At 51.3% G+C, this 22521-nt stretch overlaps 1 protein-coding gene and 1 long non-coding RNA gene across 2 annotated transcripts in view; one reads left to right on the plus strand and one right to left on the minus strand.

Moving 5' to 3' along the window:
- Window positions 1–858: 858 nt before the first annotated feature.
- Window positions 859–21258, minus strand: ANPEP (alanyl aminopeptidase, membrane). Its single transcript, XM_007516375.3, has 20 exons — window positions 20118–21258; window positions 19522–19664; window positions 19279–19418; window positions 17278–17404; window positions 17036–17190; window positions 16793–16906; window positions 16546–16689; window positions 16330–16395; window positions 16152–16217; window positions 15052–15227; window positions 14872–14951; window positions 12339–12472; window positions 12150–12205; window positions 10816–10963; window positions 8412–8503; window positions 7721–7831; window positions 7468–7635; window positions 6138–6278; window positions 5141–5222; window positions 859–1479 (listed from the first exon to the last, which is right to left on the minus strand). The coding sequence occupies exons 1-20, from the start codon at window positions 20702–20704 to the stop codon at window positions 1327–1329; spliced, it is 2883 nt and encodes a 960-aa protein (XP_007516437.1). The 5' UTR covers window positions 20705–21258; the 3' UTR covers window positions 859–1326.
- Window positions 11628–22521, plus strand: part of LOC132534878 (uncharacterized) — a 54278-nt gene continuing 43384 nt past the window's right edge. The window contains exon 1 of the long non-coding RNA XR_009546625.1: window positions 11628–11727. This is a non-coding gene — a long non-coding RNA (uncharacterized LOC132534878). The remainder of the gene's footprint in view (window positions 11728–22521) is intronic.

The raw sequence follows: 22521 nt of genomic DNA on the forward strand, positions 1-22521 counted from the left end.
TTATTTGCTTTATTTATGTCAGGAGATAGAGTTCTGTGTGAGGAGAGAAGCCTGGGGTGCCACTGATAGCTGCAGCACTGGAGGTAGAAGCTGGAGCCTCAAGCATGCAAGTCCCTATCAGCTGAGCTGCCTCCCCGGCCATTCCTGTCTGTTCTTGGGAACAGCCAGGCTGCAGATTGACACCTACTCACAGTTTCTGCAGTGCTGACTGACTGGACAGTCAGTCTGTCTGTCACCAGACCAGGGACCCAGGGCAAGCCGCTCCCATGACGAGGCTCTTCCTCGCGGCCTGTCAGCACCCTGCTCCATGCCTCATTCCAAGGCTGCTCAGTGCAGAGACCAGCACCCAGTTGCTGCCCTGGCCTGTGGGGACTCCCCAGTGCTCAGCATCTTTTTTTTTTTTTTGCCTCCAGGGTTATTGCTGGGGCTCCGTGCCTGCACTATGAATCCACTGCTCCTGGAGGCCATTTTTTCCCATTTTGTTGCCTTTGTTGCCATTGATAGTGTTGTTGGATAGGAAAGAGAGGGAAGAGAAAGATAGACACCTGCAATCCTGCTTCACCGCCTGTGAAGCAAACCCCCCCTGCAGGCGGGGAGCCGCGGGCTCGAACCAGGATCCTTACACTGGTCCTTGGGCTTTGCACCATGTGTGCTTAACCTGCTACACTACCGCCCAGCCCCCAGTGCTCAGCATCTTGAGGCTTCGTCAGGACTTGCGGGGAGCAAGCACCGGTGAATGCACTGGCATTCTGTGGGGAGAGCCTGCAGGCTGGGCCCCCCATATGCCCAGGTTACTGCGACTGTCTCCCCAGCTGCTGTGCAATCATTCCTGTCCCAGTTTACCAGGAGTCTGGAGGCTCAGCTAGAAACCCTTTATTTACATTTTCTTTTAGGAAAAAAAAAAAAAATATATATATATATAGATATAGATCTGATGTCTTGCGGCTTACTTTGGTCCAGGGTCTTTGTGGGGAGATGAGAGGGCTCGGGGCAGTTCCCTAAGGCCATCCATTGTCCACTGAGGGCTTGGACTCATCTAGCCTGGAGTTGGGCTTCCCTGAGATCAGCCCCAGGCCTCTGGGTGATGGGCATCCTGCTAGGCCTGAGGTGGAGTTGGTACGAGGGGTACAGTCTGGACAGTCTGAGCATCAGGCACTGGACTGGCCCCATGGCAGAGCAGAAGGCACATGACGAGACTGCCTTTAGGTGGGTGGGGGTCACCGGTGCTCAGGACCTGGGAGTGAGGGTGAGGGTGCCGTCGTGGGCCACAGGAACAGGCACGTGTGTGTCTCGGATAAGGGGTGGCTTCAGGGACTAGGGCACTGACTACTGGCTATTCTGTATGAACCAATCGAGCACGGCCTTCTTGTTGGCGTTCACCCACTTGATGTTGGCCTTGGTCTTCTCCAAGGCTTGCTCCAGAGCCCGGGTGCCTGAGCCGAAGCCTATGTCGGCGTTGTCCTTCTTGAACTGTTCCAGCTGCAGGCAAAGGAAGATGCTCAGCCTGGGCTGGGTCTCTGACACGGCCTGCAGTCGGGGGCCACCCACAGGAACGAGGACCACAGCCCCTTCTCCAGGACAGGAAGGGCTGGGCCAGCCCCTTTCCCACCTAGGGTCCATGGCCTAATCTGGAGCTTTTACCCTTATCTGGGAAAGGGGTAATTGACAAGGTTAAATCTGGCTTCCAGATGTTTTTGACCCTCTTAGTGTTGGTATTGTTGCTGGAGCTGATCCTCAGTTTTTAATTGATTTACAATCTCAATCCAATCAAAGGAGGAGAGAAGTACAAATTAAATAAACACAGGAAGCATCCAGCCCAATGCAAAATGTGGAAATTTCTGCAATACAAATAGCCCAGTTGCTTCAACAAATATATATAGTGTTAGAAAAGAAAAGATGATTTAGTACTGGCTTTATAGCCGGGGTAATTTGGCAAGAAAAATGAAATAAAAGTGATCAGAGCGATGAATAAAACTACTTTTTGTAGATGATGTGACTTTGGACACAGAAAATGCTAAGGACTCTACCAGAAACCTATTAAAACCAGTGCGGTCAGCAAGGTTGCAGCATTCAAGAGCAACATACAGACACAGACATATAAATCAACTGCATCTTATATGCTGGCAATGACAAACTGGAAACGGAAAATTGTTCCATTTGTAATAGCATCAAAAATAATTCAATAGTAGAAAGTGTTGGTTTACAAGACATTGCTGAAAGAAATTAAGAAGACAAAAGGGAAAATGATGCAAATAAATTTTGTTCATGGATCTGAAAATTTAACATTAATATGGCAATATTCCCTAAGTTGATCTACAGATTCAGTGCAATAACTGAAAATTCTAACTGCTTTTTCTGCAGAAATTGACCAGTTGGTCCTAAAACTCATAAGCAACACAAGGACCACTGAGTAACCAAAATTATCTTGGAAAAGAACAAAGTGGAAGGTCTCACACATCCCATTTTTAAAACACATGACACAACCCCAGGAATCAAGACAGTGGGGTACTGACATGAGAAAGATCAATGAAATGGAATTCAGAGTCCAGAATAAACCCTCATGCTTACAGTCAGATTTTCAACAAGAATGACAAGACCATTAAGTGGGAAAAGATGAATGAAATGTGCTATCTCCAGCCAAGGGAGTTCTATTCAGACATAGAAGAAGGAATGAGTGCTATGGCACGGAAGAAGCTTAGAAACTTTATGCTAAATGAGAGAAGCCAGACATCAAAGGGCACCATTTGTGATGATTCTGTTCTGTGAAATGTCCAGAGGAGGCACAGCCAGAGACAGAAAGCGGTTAGTGGCCACGAGGGACTAGAGACAGGAGTCTGTGGACGGGCTGAAAGTCGAGATGGGGCTTCTCTTTGGGGTAATGAAAATGTCCTAGAAGTAGGTGGTGGTGATGGTAGTACAACCTTGCAAATATACTATAAATCTCTCTAGTTTTATGAACTGTTTTAGTTTACAAAAAAAAAAAAATCCAGACAACCTAATGGAGGGTTAGTTTTGGATTCAAACGTATATGTCAATTGCAAAAGTATTTTTTTAGAAAATTTGAAAATTGATCTTTTTAAAAGATGGTAGTAAGAAATTGGTAATTTTGCCATTCGGGAGGTGGTGCTGTGCATAAGATGTTAGATCCTCAAGCATGGGGGTTCCGAGTTAGACCCCATGTCCAGAGTGATGCTCTGGGTCTCCCTGTGCCTCATTTATTCACAAATAGTATTTTTAAAAAGGGGCTGATAATTTTCTTGAACTTGCTAATGACAATGAAAATATGTTTTAAAATTTTGATATGACTAAAGTACTTATAGGTGAAGTTATCTATTATCAGTGATTTGTTTTAAAATGGTCCATTCCAAATAAGTATAGCAAAATGTCAGTGACTGTTTACTTAGGGAATGCAAAAATCCATGATATTCTTCTTCTTTTTGTGTCTATAATAAAAAAAATAAATATTTTATTTTATTTTATTTCTGAGAGAGATGCAGAGAGAAACACCAGAGCACTGTTCAACTCTGGCTTATGGTGGTGCAGAGGGACTGAACCTGGGATTTCGGAGCCTCAGGCATGAGAGTGTCTTTGCATAACCATTACGCTATCTACCCCAACCCCACCCTATAATAAAAATTTTAAGATGAATTTGTGAGTTAAATTATCACCATTTATTTTTTAGTTTTTTCCCCTTCTTGTTGTTTATCATTGTTATTATTGTTGTTATTGCTGTCGTTGTTAGATAGGACAAAGAAAAATGGAGAGAGGAGGGGAAGACAGACATAGAGGGAGAGAGAAAGACAGACACCTGCAGACCTGCTTCACCTCCTATGAAGCGACTCCCTAGCAGATGGGGAGCTGGAGGCTCAGACCGGTTCCTTATGCCAGTCCTTGTACTTTGCACCATGTGAGCTTAACCTGCTGCACTACCGCCCAGTCCCCTCTTTTTTAGTTTTTAATGTTTTGCTGCCAGAGTTATTGCTGGAGCTCTGTATCTGCATGACTCCACAGGTCCAGGAAGCCAGCCACTTTTAATTTTTTTTTTTTCGCCTCCATAGTTATCTCTGGGGCTCAGCGCCTGCACTATTAATCCACTGCTACTGGTGGCCATTTTTTCCTTTTTTTTTTTTTTTTTTTACTGTTGTTGGAGAGGACAGAGAAATGGAGAGAGGAGGAGAAGACAGAGTTGGGGGGGAGGAGAAAGATAGACACCTGCAGACCTGCTTCACCATCTGTGGAGCGGTCGACCCCCTATAGGTAGGACCCAGTGGCTCAAACTGGGATCCTTGAGCCAGTCCTTGTGCTTTGCACTATGTGCACTTAACCTGGTGTGCCACCACGAGGCCTCGGCCACTTTTAATTTTTAAAAATGTTTAGGTAGATGGTGAGAGACTGAGAGAGATAAAGAGGGAGAAAGAGGAAGAGAGAGGGACACTTGCAGCACTGCTCAGCTGCTCATACAGCTTTATCCTTTTTAAAAAAATTATTTATTTATTTATTTATTTATTCCCTTTTTGTTGCTCTTGTTTTATTGTTGTAGTTATTGTTGTCATCATTGTTGGATAGGACAGAGAAAAATGGAGAGAAGAGGGAAGACAGAGGGGGAGAGAAAGACAGACACCTGCAGACCTGCTTCACCGCCTGTGAAAGCGACTCCCCTGCAGGTGGGGAGCCGAGGGCTCGAACCAGGATCCTTACGCCGGTCCTTGCAACTTTGCGCCACCTGCGCTTAACCCGCTGCACTACTGCCCGACTCCTGAAGCTTTATCCTTACAGGCAGGGACTGGGACTTGAACGCAGATCCTCACATGCTTAATGTGTGTGGTGTGCTCTGCTGAGTGCCACTGGACTGCCAGAAGTTACAAAGTTTTCTCACCCAGCTTGCCCTCTGAATGAGGAGAGCCTGGCGAAGGGGAGCCAGATCCCCTTGGGTCCACACAGCATGCCTTCCCACCCCGGAGCCCCACCTCCCTCTGGTGGGTGGGACAGTGAGTTCTATAAGCAGGGTCACTGGCTCAGCCAGGCATCGTTGTACGTGGCACAAAGCAAGGAGGGAAGGAGGAAGGAATGGATGAAGAGTGGGGAGCTGAATGGCAGCCACCCTCAGGATGGGGGCAGCCCAGTGTCCTGGGCTTCTTACCTGCTGCAGGTCAGACTCAGTGTTGAATCGTCGGGTCACGGCCTGAATGAGGTTGGAGAAGGAGAAGGAGCCACCACCATAACTGCAGAGAGAGGTGGCCATGAGGGACCCTGCCTGGCAGAGGACACTGCGCCCTTACAACTGTCCCTATACTTTGCATGCCTGGAATGACCCTTCTCCCAAGGAGATGCCACCAGGCACTGAAGGCAGGCTTGGCTGTTCCCCATGTGCCAGGCTCCCCAAAATGGGCCTAGAGGTGTATCTTCCTTAATTTCTGCCTTGCCCCCTTAATTTCTTATCATATATATATTTATTTATTCCCTTTTGTTGTCCTTGTTGCTTTATTGTTGTAGTTATTATTGATGTCGTTGTTGGATAGGACAGAGAAATGGAGAGAGGAGGGGAAGACAGAGAGGGGGAGAGAAAGACAGATACCTGCAGACCTGCTTCACCACCTGTGCAGGTGGGGAGCCGGGGACTTGAACCAGGATCTTCTTTGTGCTTTGCATCTGCCGGTCCTTGTGCTTTGCACCACCTGCACTTAACCCGCTGCACTACTGCCCGACTCCCATCATATATATATTTTTATAAAAACATAATTGCCGGGAGTCGGGCGGTAGCACAGCAGGTTAAGCACACGTGACGCAAAGCGCAAGGACCGGCTAAAGGATCCCGGTTTGAGCCCCCGGCTCCCCACCTGCAGGGGAGTCGCTTCACAGGCGGTGAAGCAGGTCTGCAGGTGTCTATCTATCTCTTCCCCCTCTCTGTCCCTCCTCTCTCCATTTCTCTCTGTCCTATCCAACAACGACAACATCAATAATAATTACAACAATAAAACAATAAGGGCAAAAAAATGGAATAAATATTAAAAAAAAAAAAAACATAATTGCCTATTTACCCCTCCACATCCCACCCTGCTAGGTATCACCCCTTTATGTCCCACCCTGCCAGTTGCAGCACAAAGGCCCCAGCCCTTGGGTGACCCCAGAACACTCACTCCTGGAAAAGCTTCTTCCAGTTGTCCCGCACAAAGTTCCAGGCCAGATCTTGCCCAATGACGTTGCTGGCAATGCTACTAATGGTGGAGGTGGCATCCTGCTTCCGGATGAGGTTGGGGTTCAAGGTGTAATCCAGGTACCTGTGAGGGCAGGGTGCCACATCAGCCACCTCTCCGAGGGCTGCAGTGAGGTGGTTCCGGAAGCAGGAAGCAAAGGAGGCCTGCCCACATCCCACATCGCCTGGCCTGGGTCCTCTCCACGTCCCTTGACCTTCGTCTGGTGGGTGGCACGGTGAGTTCCATAAGCAGGGTCACTGGCTCAGCCAGGCATCATGGTGCCTGACGCAAAGCAAGGAGGAAAGAGCGAAGAGCAGTGGGGAGAGGTGGAGGAAGGAGCCTAAAGCCAAAACTCATGCCCAGAGAGGTGGCTGTTATTATCTGACACTGATGAGGGTGGTGTTCAGGTGACAGACGTCAGGAACCTAGTGGGACCTCTGGGGTGTCTAGTCTAGATAAAACATCTGGAAGGACAGCTAACTCTGCCTCCCCTGAAGCCATTGCCAGAGAGGAAACTGAGTAGCCATCAGGCAAAGGCTAGTAGGCTGTGGCCTGGGAGGTGGCACAGTGGATAAGGGACTAGACTCTCATACATGAGGTCCCAAGTTTGATCCCTAAGTTCTCTAAGCAGGGTGACTAAGTCCCCTAAGCAGCGCACCTGCTATTGAATATGCTAGAGTGATGACAAATATAATCAATCAATAGATAAATACACCCCCCCTTTTTTTTGTCTCCAGGGTTATTGTTGGGGCTCGGTGCCTGCACTACAAATCCACTGCTCCTGGAGGCCATTTTTCCCATTTTGCTGCCCTTGTTATTGTTGCCACTGTCATCGTTGGATAGGACAGAGAGAACTGGAGAGAGGAGGGGAAGATCGAAAGGGGGAGAGAAAGACAGACACCTGCAGACCTGCTCCACTGCTTGTGAGTGACCCCCCTGCAGGTGGGGAGCCGGGGACTCGAACCGGGATCCTTTAGACAGTCCTTGCGCTTTGTGCCATGTGCACTTAACCCATTGTGTTACTGCCTGGCTCCCGGTAAACACATCTTAAAAAAAGAAAAAAAAAATCCAAGAAGCTGTAGCAGCTGTCTGGTCCAACAAAGCTTTTGGTACCTGGGCCAGGGGTTTAACTTCCCAGCCTCAGCGGCTTCCTCTGTTAAATGGGGAGATAGTGCAGGCCTTTCAAACAGAGCATGGAGGCCCAGCTGCTTCTCCCTCCCACACAGTCGGGCCCTGGCCCGCTCACCGTACCCCACGCATGCCAGGTTCTCACCTGTTCAGAATCCAGACCTCGTTGCTGCAAGCCAAGGCTGAACGGAGTTTGTCCGCCTCGTTCACTATGGTGGCATTTCGGAACTGCCCCCAGGCAAAATCCCACTCTTCCACACCGCCCCGGGCGATGGCATTGCAGTAGATGGTGGAGCGCAGGTTGGGGTGGATCCTGGTGCGGGGTGGGGGTGTTAGTGGTGGGGTCTGGGTCTGGTCAGAACAGGGCTGGGGCTGGAGGGGCAGGTGAAGACACTCACGGGTTGTTATCAGGGTTGTCCTTCCATTTGGCAAAGAGGCTGGAGGCCAGTGTCTGACACTCAGAAAGCCCGTTGGAGCAGGCGGTGCTGATGGCGTTAACTTCGTTATACCTGGCCCAGAATGACAATGGTCAGCTTTTCTGGTCCGACTCCAGTCTAGGATCCCTCCCTGGCCCACACTCAGCTCCAGGCTGCACTCATGAGTCTGCAGTCTAGGATCCCTCCCTGGCCCACACTCAGCTCCAGGCTGCACTCATGAGTCTGCAGTCTAGGATCCCTCCCTGGCCCACACTCAGCTCCAGGCTGCACTCATGAGTCTGCAGTCTAGGATCCCTCCCTGGCCCACACTCAGCTTCAGGCTGTACTCCTGAGTCTGCAGTCTACTCCTGGGTCCCCCGTCTGCTCTGTGTTTTGGACACGCGCTTCCCTAGTCTCTAAGGCAGCCTGGGGTCTCTGAGGCCCTCATATGGGCTCCAGACCCACCTTCACTACTTAGAAGCAAATGACCTCAAGTTTGGTCCTTGGTTCAAAAAAGCCAGATGGGTCAGACCTGGGCCTCAGAACTGGGCCTTCTATAAGGGTGACATTGGGGGATCTCTCCTTGGGGAAGACACTGCTAGGTGATGCTCCAGACCCCCAGGCCAAAACTGGGCCTCCTGTGACCCCCAGGCCCTGGGTAGGTCCTACTCACTGGTCCATCAGTGTATCTGGGCGCACAGTCCAGTTCTGTGTGGTAGTTTCGAAATGAGTGAAGAGGTGGGTGACCTGCTTCCTCAGGTAATTCTGGGGAAAAGAGAACAAGAGCAGCTTCAGAGATGATGCCCAGGTCTGACCTGCCAGGAATCTACAGACTGGTCCCCAGATTGCTTTCAGAAGGGACAACATGGGCCACATTCAAAGGCTGGAAGTGCATCCAGTCTGAGCTTCTCAACAGCAAGAAGCTTGACCTGACTGAAGCAAGAACTGATTTCTTTTTTTTTTTTTTTTTAATTTTTAATATTTATTTATTTATTTTTCCTTTTGTTGCCCTTGTTGTTTAATATTGTTGTGGTTATTATTGTTGTTGTTATCGATGTCATTGTTGGATAGAACAGAGAGAAATGGAGAGAGGAGGGGAAGACAGAGAGGGGGAGAAAAAGACAGACACCTGCAGACCTGCTTCATCACCTGTGAAGCAAGTGGGGAGCCAGGGGCTTGAACCGGGATCCTGACGCCGGTCCTTGCACTTTGTGCCACATGCGCTGTGTGCGCTTAACCCTCTGCACCACTGCCCGACTCCCTGACCTGATTTCTTTTATGTGGCCCAAATAATGAAGCCAGTGTGTGCATGTGTGAGATAGCACTGAGCTGCCTCCCTGGTCCGACTGAGAAACAAACATGTGGTCCGGGAGATGGCGCAGTGGAAAGACAGGCCTATCTGCAGCTGGGCAAATAGTTCAATTCGTAGAGCACAGGACTTGCACATCTGAGGCTCTGAGTTTGATCCCCAGCAGAAAGTTGTGCTCTAGCTTGTGTCTTTGTATCTCATATGAAATTAACATATATATAAAAAATGGGGAGTCCGCCGGGCGGTAGCACAGCGGGTTAAGCGCACATGGCACAAAGCGCAAGGACCGGCGCAAGGATCCCGGTTCAAACCCCTGGCTCTCCACCTGCAGGGGAGTTGCTTCACAGGTGGTGAAGCGGGTCTGCAGGTGTCTTTCTCTCCCCCTCTCTGTCTTCCCCTCCTCTCTCCATTTCTCTCTGTTCTATCCAACAATGACATCAATAACAACAACAATAATAGCCACAACAATGTTAAACAACAAGGGCAACAAAAGGGAAAATAAATATTTTAAAATTAAAAAAAATAAATTAAAAAAAAAAGACAGGTAGGGTGGAGGGTAGATAGCACAATGTTTATACAAAGAAAATCTCTTGTCTAAGGCTCCGGAAGTCCCAGGTTCAAACCCCCCACCCCCTGCACCACCATAAGCACTGATAAGTGCTGACTAAAATAAATAAATAAATAATAAACAAATAATAAAAGAAGAATAGAACCGGGCAGGGGAGATAGCATAATGGTTATGCAAACAGACACTCATGCTTAAGGCTCCCAAGTCCCAGGTTAAGTGCGTTGGTGGTATAGTAGTGAGCATAGCTGCCTTCCAAAGTCCCAGGTTCAATCCCTGCACCACCATAAGCTAAAGCTAAGCAGTTCCCTGGTGTGTTTCTCTCTGTATCTCTCTCAAAAATAAAATAAGTAAAATATTTAAAAAAGAAGAAGAATAGAATCCACTGCTCCTGAAAGCTATTTTAAAAAAATAAAAACAATAAGACAGCTCTTCTGTTTACAGAACAGTGGCCTTTATAAAAACACTATTTCCAAATAGAAATCAGGCCAGGAGGTAGCACATCTGGTTGAGCACACATTACCCTGTACAAGGACCTGCGTTCAAGCTCCCAGCCCCTCTGCAGAGGGGAGGGTGAAGCAGTAGTGTAGGTGACTCTGTCTCCCCATCTTCCCCTCTTCTCTCAATTTCTCTCTATCCTGTCAAATAAAAATGAAAGGGAAAAAAAGTGCATCCTTGAATCTTTCATTACAGAAAGTGGTGCAGTAAATAAAGTGTTAGACTCTCAAGCACAAGTTCTGAGTTCAATTCTTGGCAGTGCATGTACCAGAATAACGTCTGGTTCTCTCTCTCCTATCTTTCTCATTAATAAATAAAAGAGGGAGTTGGGCAGTAGCACAGCGGCTTAAGCGCAGGTGGCACGAAGCGCAGGGACCGGCGGAAGGATCCCAGTTTGAGCCCCCGGCTCCCCACCTGCAGGGGAGTCGCTTCACAGGCGGTGAAGCAGGTCTGCAGGTGTCTATCTTTCTCTCCCCCTCTCTGTCTTCCCCATCTCTCTCTATTTCTCTCTGTCCTATCTAGCAACAATGACATCAATAATAACTACAAGAATAAAACAACAAGGGCAACAAAAGGGAAAAAAAAGGAAATCTAAAAAACACACAGAAGCCTGTGTCTGTCATTGACCCTGACCAATCTGCTCCTTCAGCCTCCCACCCCTCCCCCAGGATCTGGGATCCCTCCACACATGCCACCCCACCATACCTTCATGGGACCATAGACCTCCGAGCGGTCAAACATCAGCTTAAAGTAGCTCAGACTGTCCAGGGCAGCCTGCCAGGGCATGTACTCAAGCTCTTGGCTGAGGAAGAGGGTGTTGCTCAGCGCCAGGGTGACAGGGACTGTGCCAGCGCTGAGGAGAAGCAGAGGGCCGCATGTCAGCACCCCCACCGGTGAGTGCCAGCCCCGACAGAGGAGTTCCAGCATTCACTGGGGGTGGCGGTGGGGCGTTGAGTGGGGCCGCTAACACTACAGCCACTTCTATTCCTATACTGACTGCATGTGACAGAGGAGGAGAGCGAGGCTCACAGAGGTGAGGTGAGGGATAAAATGTCATGGTCTCCAGTCTCCTGCTCCTCCTCAGGCCTACTGTGCACATTTGCTTGATAAATGCCCTGTCTCTAAGGGACACTGTTCGCATCAGAGAGCTTAGCAGCTGCTAGGAACACGGGGGCTGCTCAATATATGCTTCTTTGTGCCACGTCTGTCCTGACCTGTGCTTCCAGTTTCCTTCCTTCATTCCTTCCTTCCTTCCTTCCTTCCTTCCTCTCCTCACCCCGCCTGCTTCTACTCAGCACTGTGGGTTGTCACAGACAGCCCTGTGGAAAAGTTTGGGGCTGTCCTCCTTGCTCCCACCCTAAATCTGGAGTTCAAATTAATATTTGATCTACGGCATTTTATTTTATTTATTTTTTACCCTATAACCAGGGGTTTGTGAATATATGATTCTTGTAATCCTGGGCTGATCTTTTCATCCTTTTGATTTTCTTATAGTGTGAAAGGGAGAGGCTAAGAGGAAGGAAGACACATCCTGTGGTGTTCACCCTGCCGCCATGGTGTTCACATGTGGTGCTGGGGCTCACACCTGGGGCTTTAAGCATTTAAGTACTTTACAAGGTGAGTATCTCCCAGTGCTCCTTTTTAAAAGAGCCGTTTTATTTCATAGGACAGATTTCCACATGACGGGTGAAACCAGAGCACCACTCTGGCACACCCAGTGGCAGGGCTTAAATTCGAGTCCTGCACTTCACGGGCTGAGCTACGTCCCTGCTGGGGACATATATGTTGTTTTCCATTCAAACTCATGGGAATAGCATTCCCAGATCCAAAGAGGAACAGAGCAAACCCCACCGGTCTGCTTCAGGACAGGAGGGGGCCTGCACAGGTGGCTCCTGCCGGATGCCGCGTGAGCTTGGTAGTGCAGCTTGGACGCCTTGTCTGGGAAACGTTAGGTGGGAGCAGGGAGGGCTGTGGGGTAAGTGCCACCTGTTGCCAGGGCTGCATCAGGTGGTGCCCAAAGAGTGTGTGGTGGATCTCACCTGGCCAGGGTGAAGGCATCATGGATGATCTGCGCCCGGTTGATGACAGGAATGACCTAGAAGGGGAACCGGAGAGAGTGAGCTCGGGCTGACTGGGCGCCCTGCTGGCTGGGCGGTCACTGTGGCTGGAGCTGGGGGCAGGGGCAGGGGCAGGGGCTGGAGCAGGGCATGGATGTGGCAGGCACCCACCTTCAGGTTGGACTGCAGCTGAGTCTGGATCTTCCTCCAGTTGTTCTGGTCATAGTTCACCCGGAAGTAGCCCGTCACATTGATGTTCAGCAGGACCCATTCGTCGGCCGCAGTTTGAAACAGTGAGCTCTGCTCTAGGGGTGGAAGGAGGGCAGGGCTGGGTTGGGCTCTCTGAAGCCCCGACCCTCCTCTGCCCAGGCTGCTTCTCTGCAACTCTCACACAACTGGGCAAAGCCAGCAGGGGATAGGGTGGTGGACAGGACCGGGCTGCCAGACCAACTCAATGCCAAGGTGAACACTGTGGGCTCTGTCCCACAGTGCTGCCCCCTTCAGGCATAGAGTGGCTGAGCACCGACTGGGACCTGGACACCTCCCTCCACCCACACAGTCTAGGCCACTTCTATCAGTTCTGTGCCATCACTAAACAGCCACCTGTGGCCTGCAGGCTACTCAGGAAAGGAAGGAGCCAGCCACATCTGCCTCTGCCTTGTTCTGCCTGTTTCCTCTGCCTAGAACTCTGTCACATGTACACTTTTATTCTTCTCCTAAGACTCAGCATCCCCCTCTCCCCCCGCTTCCAGAAAGCCTTCCTGTCCTCTGTGAACCTGCATCTCCTGTGTTTCTGGCTCCCTGCTCCTGTAGCCTGGCCACACACACTTCTATCGAAGCACAGCTCTTGGAAGTCTGAACTAGCTGCCTTCCTTCTTTCCTTCCCTTCATTTGCAGCCTGGACCTGGCTTTCCTCCATTCCTGGCAAAGCAGGGTGGCTCAAAATGTGTGGCTTCTCTCACCTAGTCCTCACACAATGCAAGGGGGACACCTGCTCTCAGCCCCATCTTACAGGCGAGGAATCGGAGACCACAGAGTGCAGGAGACTAATCCAGGAACAGATATAGAAGCAGAGTGACCAGAACCAAAGAAGTTGGCTACGTAGCCTTTGGGGTGGTACAACTGATAGAGAACTGGACTCTAAAGCACAAGGTTCTGAGTTTGATGCCTGGCATGACATGTGCCAGAGTGATACTATATTATCTCGCTAATAAATAAAAACTGGCTGGGGGTCTGGCGGTAGGTAGCATAGCAGGCTAAGCAAGCGCAAGGACTGGCGTAAGGATCCCAGTTTGATGTAGCTCCAGTGGCACAATCGGTTAGCACGCAGTGCTTATACAGGATCCTGGTTCGAGCCCCCGGCTCCCCACCTGCAGGGGAGTCGCTTCACAGGCGGTGAAGCAGGTCTGCAGGTGTCTGTCTTTCTCTCCCCCTCTCTGTCTTCCCCTCCTCTCTCCATTTTTTCCTGTCCTATCCAACAATGACAACATTAACAACAACAATGATAATAACTACAACAAGAAAACAACAAGGGCAACAAAAAGGAGGAAAAAGGCCTCCAGGAGCAGTGGGTTACTAGTACAGCCACTGAGCCCCAGCAATAACCCTGGAGACTAACTAACTAACTAACTAAATAACTAACTAAATAAAAACTGGCTCCATTTGCTGAATGAAGCTATGAGGAAAGACCTTGGTGAGACCTACTGGGGGTAACCCTGAACATGGCCCAGGAGCTGAGAGCACAGGGTGACTGACTACCTGCCTGCTCTTAAAAGTAGGGCCATACTACCGTTTTTTCCCCTTCTTTTAAAAATTTATTTATTTATTTATTTATTTATTAGATAGAGGCAGAGAGAAATTCAGAGGCGAGGAGGAGACAGAGAGGAAAAGAGACAGAGACACCTGTAGCCCTGCTTCACCACTCATGAAGCTTTTCCCCTGCAGGTGGGGGCTAGGGTCTTGAACCTGAGTCTTACTTTCAGAATTTTACTTATTATTCTTTGATAGAGACAGAGAGAGGGGCCAGGAGGTGGCGCACCTGGTTAAGTGCACATAGTATGTTACAGTATGCAAGGACCCAGGTTTGAGCCCCTGGCCCCCACCTGCAGAAGTAAAGCTTTGCAAGTGGTGAAGCAGGACTGTAGGTGGCTCTCAGTCTTTCTCCCTCTCTCTATCTCTCTCTCTCTCCTCTGAATTCCTCTGTCTCTATCCAATAATAAAAAATAATTAAATAAAAATTATTTTTAAAAAAAGATAGAGGGAATGGGTTAAGTGCACATGGTACAAAGTGCAAGGACCCGTGCAAGGATCCCGGTCCGAGCCCCCCCTTCACAGGCGGTGAAGCAGGTCTGCAGGTGTCTGTCTTTCTCTCCCCCTCTCTGTCTTCCCCTCCTCTCTCCATTTCTCTCTGTCCTATCCAACAACGATGTCATCAATGACAACAACAATAATAACTACAACAATGAAACAAGGGCATCAAAAGGGAATAAATAAATATTTAAAAAAAGATATAGACAGAGAGAAATTGACAGGGAAAAGCACAGATAGAGAGTGAGAGTGTGTGAGAGAGAGATACCTGCTGTCCTGCTTTACCACTTGTGAAGCTTGCCACCTGTAGGTGGTGACCGAGGACTTGAACCTGGGTCCTTGTGCAGTGTAATGTGTGGGCTCTATGGGGTGTGCCACCACCCAGCCCTCACACTACCTTTCTCACTACCATTCAGCCAGTAGTGGTCCTGCTCGACGCCATTTTTCATGGATGAGATGGGCACAATCCACAGGTAGCTGCAACAAGAGGCCCCAAGACCAGGCAGTGAGGGGCAGCCTGGCCTGGCTCCCAGCACCCCAGCAGGGGCAGTCTGCCTTGGGGACCCCATCAACTTACTTGAATGGTGAGGGGCGAGTGACATTGGACTCGGAGTTAAGCAGAAAGTGCTTCTGGTTGATGTTCCCTGTGCTGGTGTCCACGGTGATGACAGGAAAGCCCATCTGTAGGGTCCAGCGGTCCATGATCTGGCTCACGGTGCGAGGCAGACCGAGGTTGGGGTGCTTGTTTACAGCCTGGGCAGACAAGAAGGAGGGCTGTCAGTGGGCACCCCCTCCCACTGACCCCAGGGCAGCCCCTCACTCCCTTAGGTGCCCTGCTAGTGCCCCCTATTAGAGGCCCCAGAGGGGCACTCCACTGGGGGTAGTGGAGGGAAAGCCTGGGGTTCAGGTGGGTTGACGGGCTGAATGGGCAGAGAGGGGAAACTGAGGGAGAGGAAATTGGGTGTGGGAAGCAGCCCCAGGAGGTGGGCCAGGCAGAGGGGAAGCAGGAGGCAGCAGTCAGAGGCCTGGCACATAGTGGGCATGCAGGGGCCACAAGGCAGATAGCCAGTGGGAGGGACGAGAGGGTCAGAGTTCCGGCTGAGGGTACTGGGGTGTGCAGTCAGTCTGGGAGGTGCCGGGCGGAGTGCAGGGCAGGGGAGCGTGGTTCCACGGTTCAGGAGGGGGAGGAGGTCTGGGCTGGGGAACTGTGAGGGTCCCCCTCACCACTCTGAGGAGGGAGGAGCCTGGGAGGAAGGCTCTGGCCCAGACAGCCCTTCAGGGAGCCACCTGGACCTATTTCATTTCGCTTCATAGGGTGCTGGGAATGAAGTCAGGGCTTTACACCCGCATGATGGCGCTGAGTGGATTCTTGGGGCATACAATCTATTTCAAGAGAGAGAGAAGGACCCACAGCCCTTCCCCATCACCCAGGGGCTCCCACCCCCACCACTATGCTGTCTGCGGCGCTCCCATGTGGTGCCAGGCCTTGAGCTTGGGACCTCCCCCTCCAGCACTGTCAGTCACTTCCCTGGCCCGTCTGTCTGTCCCCAGTGTCCAGGTGGTCTGTGTGGCTGTGCAGAGGAGCTGAGCAGCCTCTCATACGTGTACCGTCCCCCTACCCCAGAACTTTCAGCAACTCGAGACTCCAATAGAAAGGTTTTGGGGGCTGTTACTCACCAGCTGCAGGTGGTCCCACAGGTTGCTGTAAACAGTGTTCGAGTATTGATAAGTGTGGAGGTAGGACTGTGGAGAGACAAGCCAGTGAGCACACAGCTGCCACCTGCCAGCCCTGCCAATCACCCTGCTGGCAGGCTGGGGCTCCCCTGCACTGCCACGGCTGGCCTGGGGTACTCACCGCCAGGCCCTCCTTGAACACATTCTCAGTCAGGAAGTTGGAGAGCATCCGGAGGACCGAGGCCCCCTGGGGAAGGGGAAGGGGCTCAGAAGGCTGTACCCCACAGGCGGGGTGGGTACTCCTGGAGTCTTAGCTATGTGGGAATCCTGAACCTCCCTCCCTGCACCCCCACTGTCTTAGTGCCACCTGGGAGCCAGTAAGGGGTGGGGGCGGCACCTTGCTGTAGGCGATGGAGTCAAACTGTTCGCTGATCTGGGCAGGTGTGTTGACCTCCTCAGCCGGGGTGGACAGTGGGTGCGAGGAAACCAGCGCATCCACGGCCATTACACGGTACACTTCGTTCAGCACTATGAGGTCTTTCTGTAAACCCGGATGGCCGTTGGGAGCGTGGCCTGGGAGGGGGGACCCTGTCTCCCACCCCGCCCCCCACCCCACCTAAGGACCCCTGGGGCAGCTGGCTCACCAGATTCCAGTGGGGCTCTGCAAAGTCGGCGCCCAGGTACTCCACGTAGGAGGCGAAGCCCTCGTTCAGCCACAAGTCATTCCACCACCTGATGGTCACCAGGTTCCCAAACCACTGTGGGGAGGGGAGGCAGCCTTCACCCAGGGCCCCCCTCATCCCCCCACGCCACCAGCACATGAGGCCTCCTCGCTACAGGCCCGCCACCTCCCGCCTCTTTCCCTCTCTCCTCAGAGTGGGGTTTACCTGGTGGGCCAGCTCATGAGCAATCACAGTGACCACCCGCTCCTGGTTGCCGATGGAGGAGGTCAAGTTGTCGAACAGCAGCGCGCTCTCCCGATAGGTGACCAGCCCCCAGTTCTCCATGGCACCGGCGTTGAAGTCAGGCAGGCCGATCTGGTCTGGAGAGGCCAGACACTGGCATGAGGACTTCCCCCCCCACCCCCACCACCACCACCCCGCCTTCACTGTCCAAGACCCTCACTCACCAGATTTGCTGAGAGGGTAGGAAGTGTTATAGTGTTGAGCGAAGAAGGTCAGGATGGGGCCTGTGACCTTCAGCGCATAGTCGCCGTGGCCTGCGTCGATGGCCCTGGGCCGAGCCCAGATGCGGATCTGCAAAGAGAGAAGAGGAGGTCGGGGTCCCTCTTGGGTCCTGGTACAGGTGTGTGGTAGGGGACATCGATTAGCTTAAACTGGAGGCCAGGACTATAGAGGTGAAGGCTGGGAGAGTCTAGGCTGGTGTGTCCCAGGGAGGCACCTCTGGGCATGCCAACAAACAAGCTATCCCTGGGTTAGGCATTCCCTTCAGGAGAGGGAACCAGTTCTTTCTTTCTTTCTTTCTTTCTTTCTTTCTTCCTTCCTTCCTTCCTTCCTTCCTTCCTTTCTTTCTTTCTTTCTTTCAAGTTTTCTTTTATTTTAAATCTGTTTTTCTTTTTAAAAAATATTTATTTATTCCCTTTTGTTGTCCTTGTTTTATTTTTATACTTATTACCGATGTCGGATAGGACAGAGAGAAATGGAGAGAGGAGGACAGAGGACAGAGAGGGGGAGAGAAAGACAGACACCTGCAGACCTGCTTCACCACCTGTGAAGCGACTCCCCTGCAGGTGGGGAGCTGGGGGCTCGAACCGGGATCCTTTATGCCGGTCCTTGCGCTTTGCTCCACCTGCACTTAACCCGCTGCGCTAACACCCAACTCCCGGGACCCAGTCTTTTAAAAAAGTGTCTTTAGGGAGCTAGGTGGTTGCACACGTGGTAAGTGCACACATTACAGTTTTCAAGGACCTGGGTTCATGCCCTTGGTCCCCACCTGCAGGGAGAAAGCTTCCCAAGTAGTAAAACACAGCTGCAGGTGTCTCTCTGTCCCTTTCCCTCTCTATCTCCCCTCCCCTCTCAATTTCTCTGTCTCTATCCAATAATGAATAACTAACTAATTAACTAAATAGATAAATAAGTAAAAGACATCTTTTTAAAAAAATTTATTTTCCCTTTTGTTGCCCTTGTAGTTTTTTATTGTTGTAGTTATTATTGTTGTTCTTGATGTCATCGTTGTTGTTAGATAGGACAGAGAGAAATGGAGAGAGGAGGGGAAGACAGAGAGGGGGAGAGAAAGACGGACACCTGCAGACCTGCTTCACCGCCTGTGAAGCGACTCCCCTGCAGGTGGGGAGCCGGGGCCTAGAACCGGGATCCTTACAGTAAAAGGCATCTTTACTTGAGGCTGGGGAATTAGCTCAACTGGTAGTGACTTGCATGTCAGAGGCTCCCAGTGTGACTCCCAGCACTGCCTGTACTGGAGTGCTGCTCCTTCATGTGAAATTCTCTATCTCACAGAAAATCTATAAGTTAAATCTTTTTTTAAAAATTTTTATCTTTATTTATTTATTGGCTAGAGACAGCCAGAAATTGAGAAGGGAGGGAGTAATAGGAAGGGAGAGAGTCAGCAAGAGACACCTGCAGCCCTGCTTCACCAGTCGCAAAGCTTTCCCCTTGTAGGTGGGGACTGGGGGCTTGAACCCGGGTTCTTGAGCACTGTAACATGTGCGCTCAACCAGGTGCGCCACCACCTGGCCCCAGTCAAATCTTTTTTGAATACTTGTGATGTTGGGGGTCAGATTCTAGACCTGATGCTGGAGGGTCCAGAGCTTCATTCACTGTGTCACCTCCCAGACCACAATAAATTAAATGAATCTATTTATTTTGAGAGGGAGAGAGAGAGCAAGAGACAGAGACCAGAGCACTGCTTAGCTCTGACAGAAAGCGGTGCCAGGGATTGAACCTGTGGCCTCTCAGGTCTCAGGCATGCAAGTCTGGTGCTCTAACAAGCCGTGTTGTCTCCCCAGTCTTACAGGGGCCCCTTTCCAGATTCAAGTGTCTCTGAGTGTCAGAGATACTTGCCTGAACTGGGACTCAAACTCTGGCCCCCTCTCAGGGACTGGCACAGGGATAGGCAGACATGGGTCTCTCCTTCAGCCCGAGCTTTATACCTGTATGTCATTGGGAGTCACTGCGTTCACTTCCTTGAACTCGCTCACAATGTAGGCCAGCAAGTATGTGGACATTTTGGGTGTGGTTTCAAACTCAGTGATGAGCCAGTTATTATCTTCTGGTAGTGGCTTGCTGGGACCTGGACAAGGACCATTCCGTCAGGTTCATGTGGCCCCCTTCCCTGGGGTAGGGGGGTGGGGGGGCTCATTCCCCGGCTGGGGCCCTGGGACAGACGCACTCACCTTTGGGCGGCATGTTGGACAGTGCCGTGCGGTCCTTGGGGTGAATGATGGTAATGTTGAAATAGGCCTTCATGGCCGGCTCATCAAAGCAGGGGAAGGACTTCCGGGCATCTGCTGCCTGCATCTGCGTTGTGGCCACCACCCTACCAGAACCAGGGTGTTAGAGTATGCTGGCAGAGTGCCTTTTGTCCCGGAGTGCAGGGAAGAGGTGCCCAGAGGTTGGCGGGCCAGTCCCTGACTCCCTCCCCAGGTGTCTTGGGGGCCCCCAGAAACCAGCTGAGAGAAGGACCCCCTTCAGGACTCGGGTCAGATACCCAGCAGCCTCCATCAGGCATTTGCTGGGAGATGTTGGGCTACCTCCCCTCTCGGTTCCCCAGGCTTCAGGGGCACTGTCATCACTCAGGCCTGTGCCTCTGAGGCGGGACAGGGTTTGCTGGCTCGGAGCTGCTCCACCAGCATATGGCTTGAGGGGCAGCAGAGGGCTCCAGAAGGCTCCAAGGCCTGGAGTAAATGCCCTTACTTGACCTGCAGGGGTCCAGCTCTACCTCAGCATCTGAGGCCCACCCCACCCCACCACAGACCCGGCCCCAGCTTACTTCTTCACGTTGTCTTCCATGTACTCGCTGCGGTAGAAGCCGGCCAGGTCATCCGCCAGCTCCCCCCGAAACGTGCTGTCCATCTCATAGGTCTTGCTCACCTCCAGATTATTCTTGAGGTGCACCACCAGGTACTCAGTGACTTCTACCAGCTCGATATTTTGAATCTGGGGGGCCTGGGCGTCCACGCCGCGAAGGACCACCTTAGGCTCCCTGGTGTAGTTAAGTTTCTTGCTGTGGATGATGATGACATTGGTGGCGCTCTTGCAGATGAAGCGGACGGTGCTGTTGCCCTCAAAGATGTAGAGCCCCTGAGCATTGGGGTCCAGGTAGGGCCTCAGCACCACACTGTAGGAGTGGGGCTCCAGAGACTCGGGGAGGCGGTATCGGTTCCATGGTTTGCTTTGGTCTAAGGTGGTGGCCTGGGAGGTGGTTACGGAGGGGGCGGCGGTGGTGCTGCTGGCTGTGTTCTTGTTCTTCTCCTGCGAGTACACCACGGACAGGGCGATGATGGTGCTCACGGCTGCCACGGCCAGGACGATGCCCAGAATGCCCACAGTCTTGGAAATGAAGAAGCCCTTGGCCATGGTGAGGGTGGGGTGGGGGGAGCTCGGGGAGGCTCAGGGCCAGCCAGGCGGGAGGCAGGCAGGCAGTCCCCGGCGGACTTATATCCCCCAGGGGGAGGAGCCGGGCCCTCAGACTGGGCAAAAATTAACCAGGGCGCAGACAGATGGAGGTCACGGGGCGCTCCACCCAGGCCCCTTGGACAGGAGGCTAGTGGTGGCCCAGGAGAGAGGCTCGGGTGCCTGCGGGAAGCAAACAGTGTCTGGTTACAGGCTGCTGGAGCCAGCCTGGGGCTGAAGGGCAGGCTGTAGGGCCCTGGAGAGGTGCAGCCAGGTGGCATCAATCTCCCGCCATGGCAGGAGAATGGAGGGCAGAGTTGGGAAGGCTTCCCAGGAGCAGGTGGTTGGAAAGCTGGACTTCGGCCCTGGGGCTGGGTCCTGGGAAGGATGTCCAGCCTTCCTGTATTCTCAGGGTCAGGGAATTCTCCCAGATTCCCCTCCTACTCCCCTCAGGCAAGGAACTTCTTCCTCAATCATCAGTTGGCAGGGTAGAATGAAGTGAGTTTGCGTTGACATTTATTTATTTATTTATTTATCTGGTGGAGTCTTTTTAAATTTTTTTTTTCAGTTATTATCTCTACAAATATTGTCCCTTTATTTCTCTATTCTTTTTTTTGGGGGGGGGGATTTTCATTCATCTGGTGGAGTCTTAGCCTGTCACCAGCTGTGACTTTGGGTGGCTACTGTTACCATTCTGAGGCAGTTTTCCTCATGCAAAATACCAGTTCCTAGCTCTCAGCATTGTTGAACAGATGCTAGGGGAAAACACTACAATTCCAACTAGTCCCACTCAGTGTTGCCTTTTTCTTATTTTCCATGGCAAGGGAGACACTACTTCTCGCCCTCAATAATCTGTCTTTGGAGGAAAGTGATGCTGTGGCCCTGTGGCCGTACTGGGACAATGAACTGACCTTGACCTCATCTCACCACATCCTTGGTCAAAGTCACTCGCAGTTTATGAGGCCACTCTCAGCTTCCTGCTCCTCCCAGCATGCTCAACTTGTGTCCCCCACAAATTGAATTATTTGACATGATTGCTTGAAACTCTTTTGAACCTAAGAGATGACTCAGTGAATAGAGCACATGCCCTCCACATGTGAGGTCCTGGGTTCAGTCCCTGGCATGGGGTAGGAACCTCCAGACAGAAATAGATGGAGCTCCTTGGATGGAGGGACAGTCTTTGGTCATCCTCTTCCCTCTAGTAATTGATCTATATATGGCGGGGGGGTGGGGGGGGTGCTGGAGAGCTGACTCAGTGAACAGCACAATAGCTGAATGCATGAAGTCCCGAGCTTAACCAACGCCCCATGTGCCAGAGTGATATTCTGGCTCTCTCATTCATAAATCTTAAAAAACAAAAACTAGGTTCCTGGGAGATGGTTCAGCTGGTAGAGCACATGCTTTGCCATGAACCTGGCTCTGGCTTTGATTCTGGAACCACATGTGAGTGCCATGGGCGTTACCAAGGCAACTTTTCTCGGAACACTTTGACCTCTGCAGCTTTCTGTCTCTGTCTCTGTCTCTGTCTCTGTCTCTCCCTCTCTAAACATACAGAGTAAAAATCAAACTGGGGGGGGGTGGCAGCTCAGTGGTGTCATCCATGCATGAGTTCCTAAGTCCATCCCTGGCACAACATAAAACAAACAAAAAATTCCTTTTTACTCATAAATCCAGAAAAGACCTGAGAGACCTCCCCAGAATAAGGAACTGACAGCCACAAAAACAAGATGTCACCAGGGCAAGACACCTGTGTGACTCAGGGGTCTCAAAGCCAAAAATGG

The sequence above is a fragment of the Erinaceus europaeus genome, chromosome 20 (genome assembly GCF_950295315.1).
Source record: "Erinaceus europaeus chromosome 20, mEriEur2.1, whole genome shotgun sequence".
NCBI lineage: Eukaryota > Metazoa > Chordata > Mammalia > Eulipotyphla > Erinaceidae > Erinaceus > Erinaceus europaeus.

Coding starts and splice junctions, on each gene's coding strand:
- ANPEP (XM_007516375.3), bottom strand. CDS start 20,704: ATGGCCAAGGGCTTCTTCATTTCCAAGACTGTGGGCATTCTGGGCATC. Junction 16,690..16,792: donor CAGAGCCCCACTGGAATCTG/GTGAGCCAGCTG, acceptor CCGGGTTTACAG/AAAGACCTCATAGTGCTGAA. Junction 7,832..8,411: donor CCAGATACACTGATGGACCA/GTGAGTAGGACC, acceptor ATTCTGGGCCAG/GTATAACGAAGTTAACGCCA.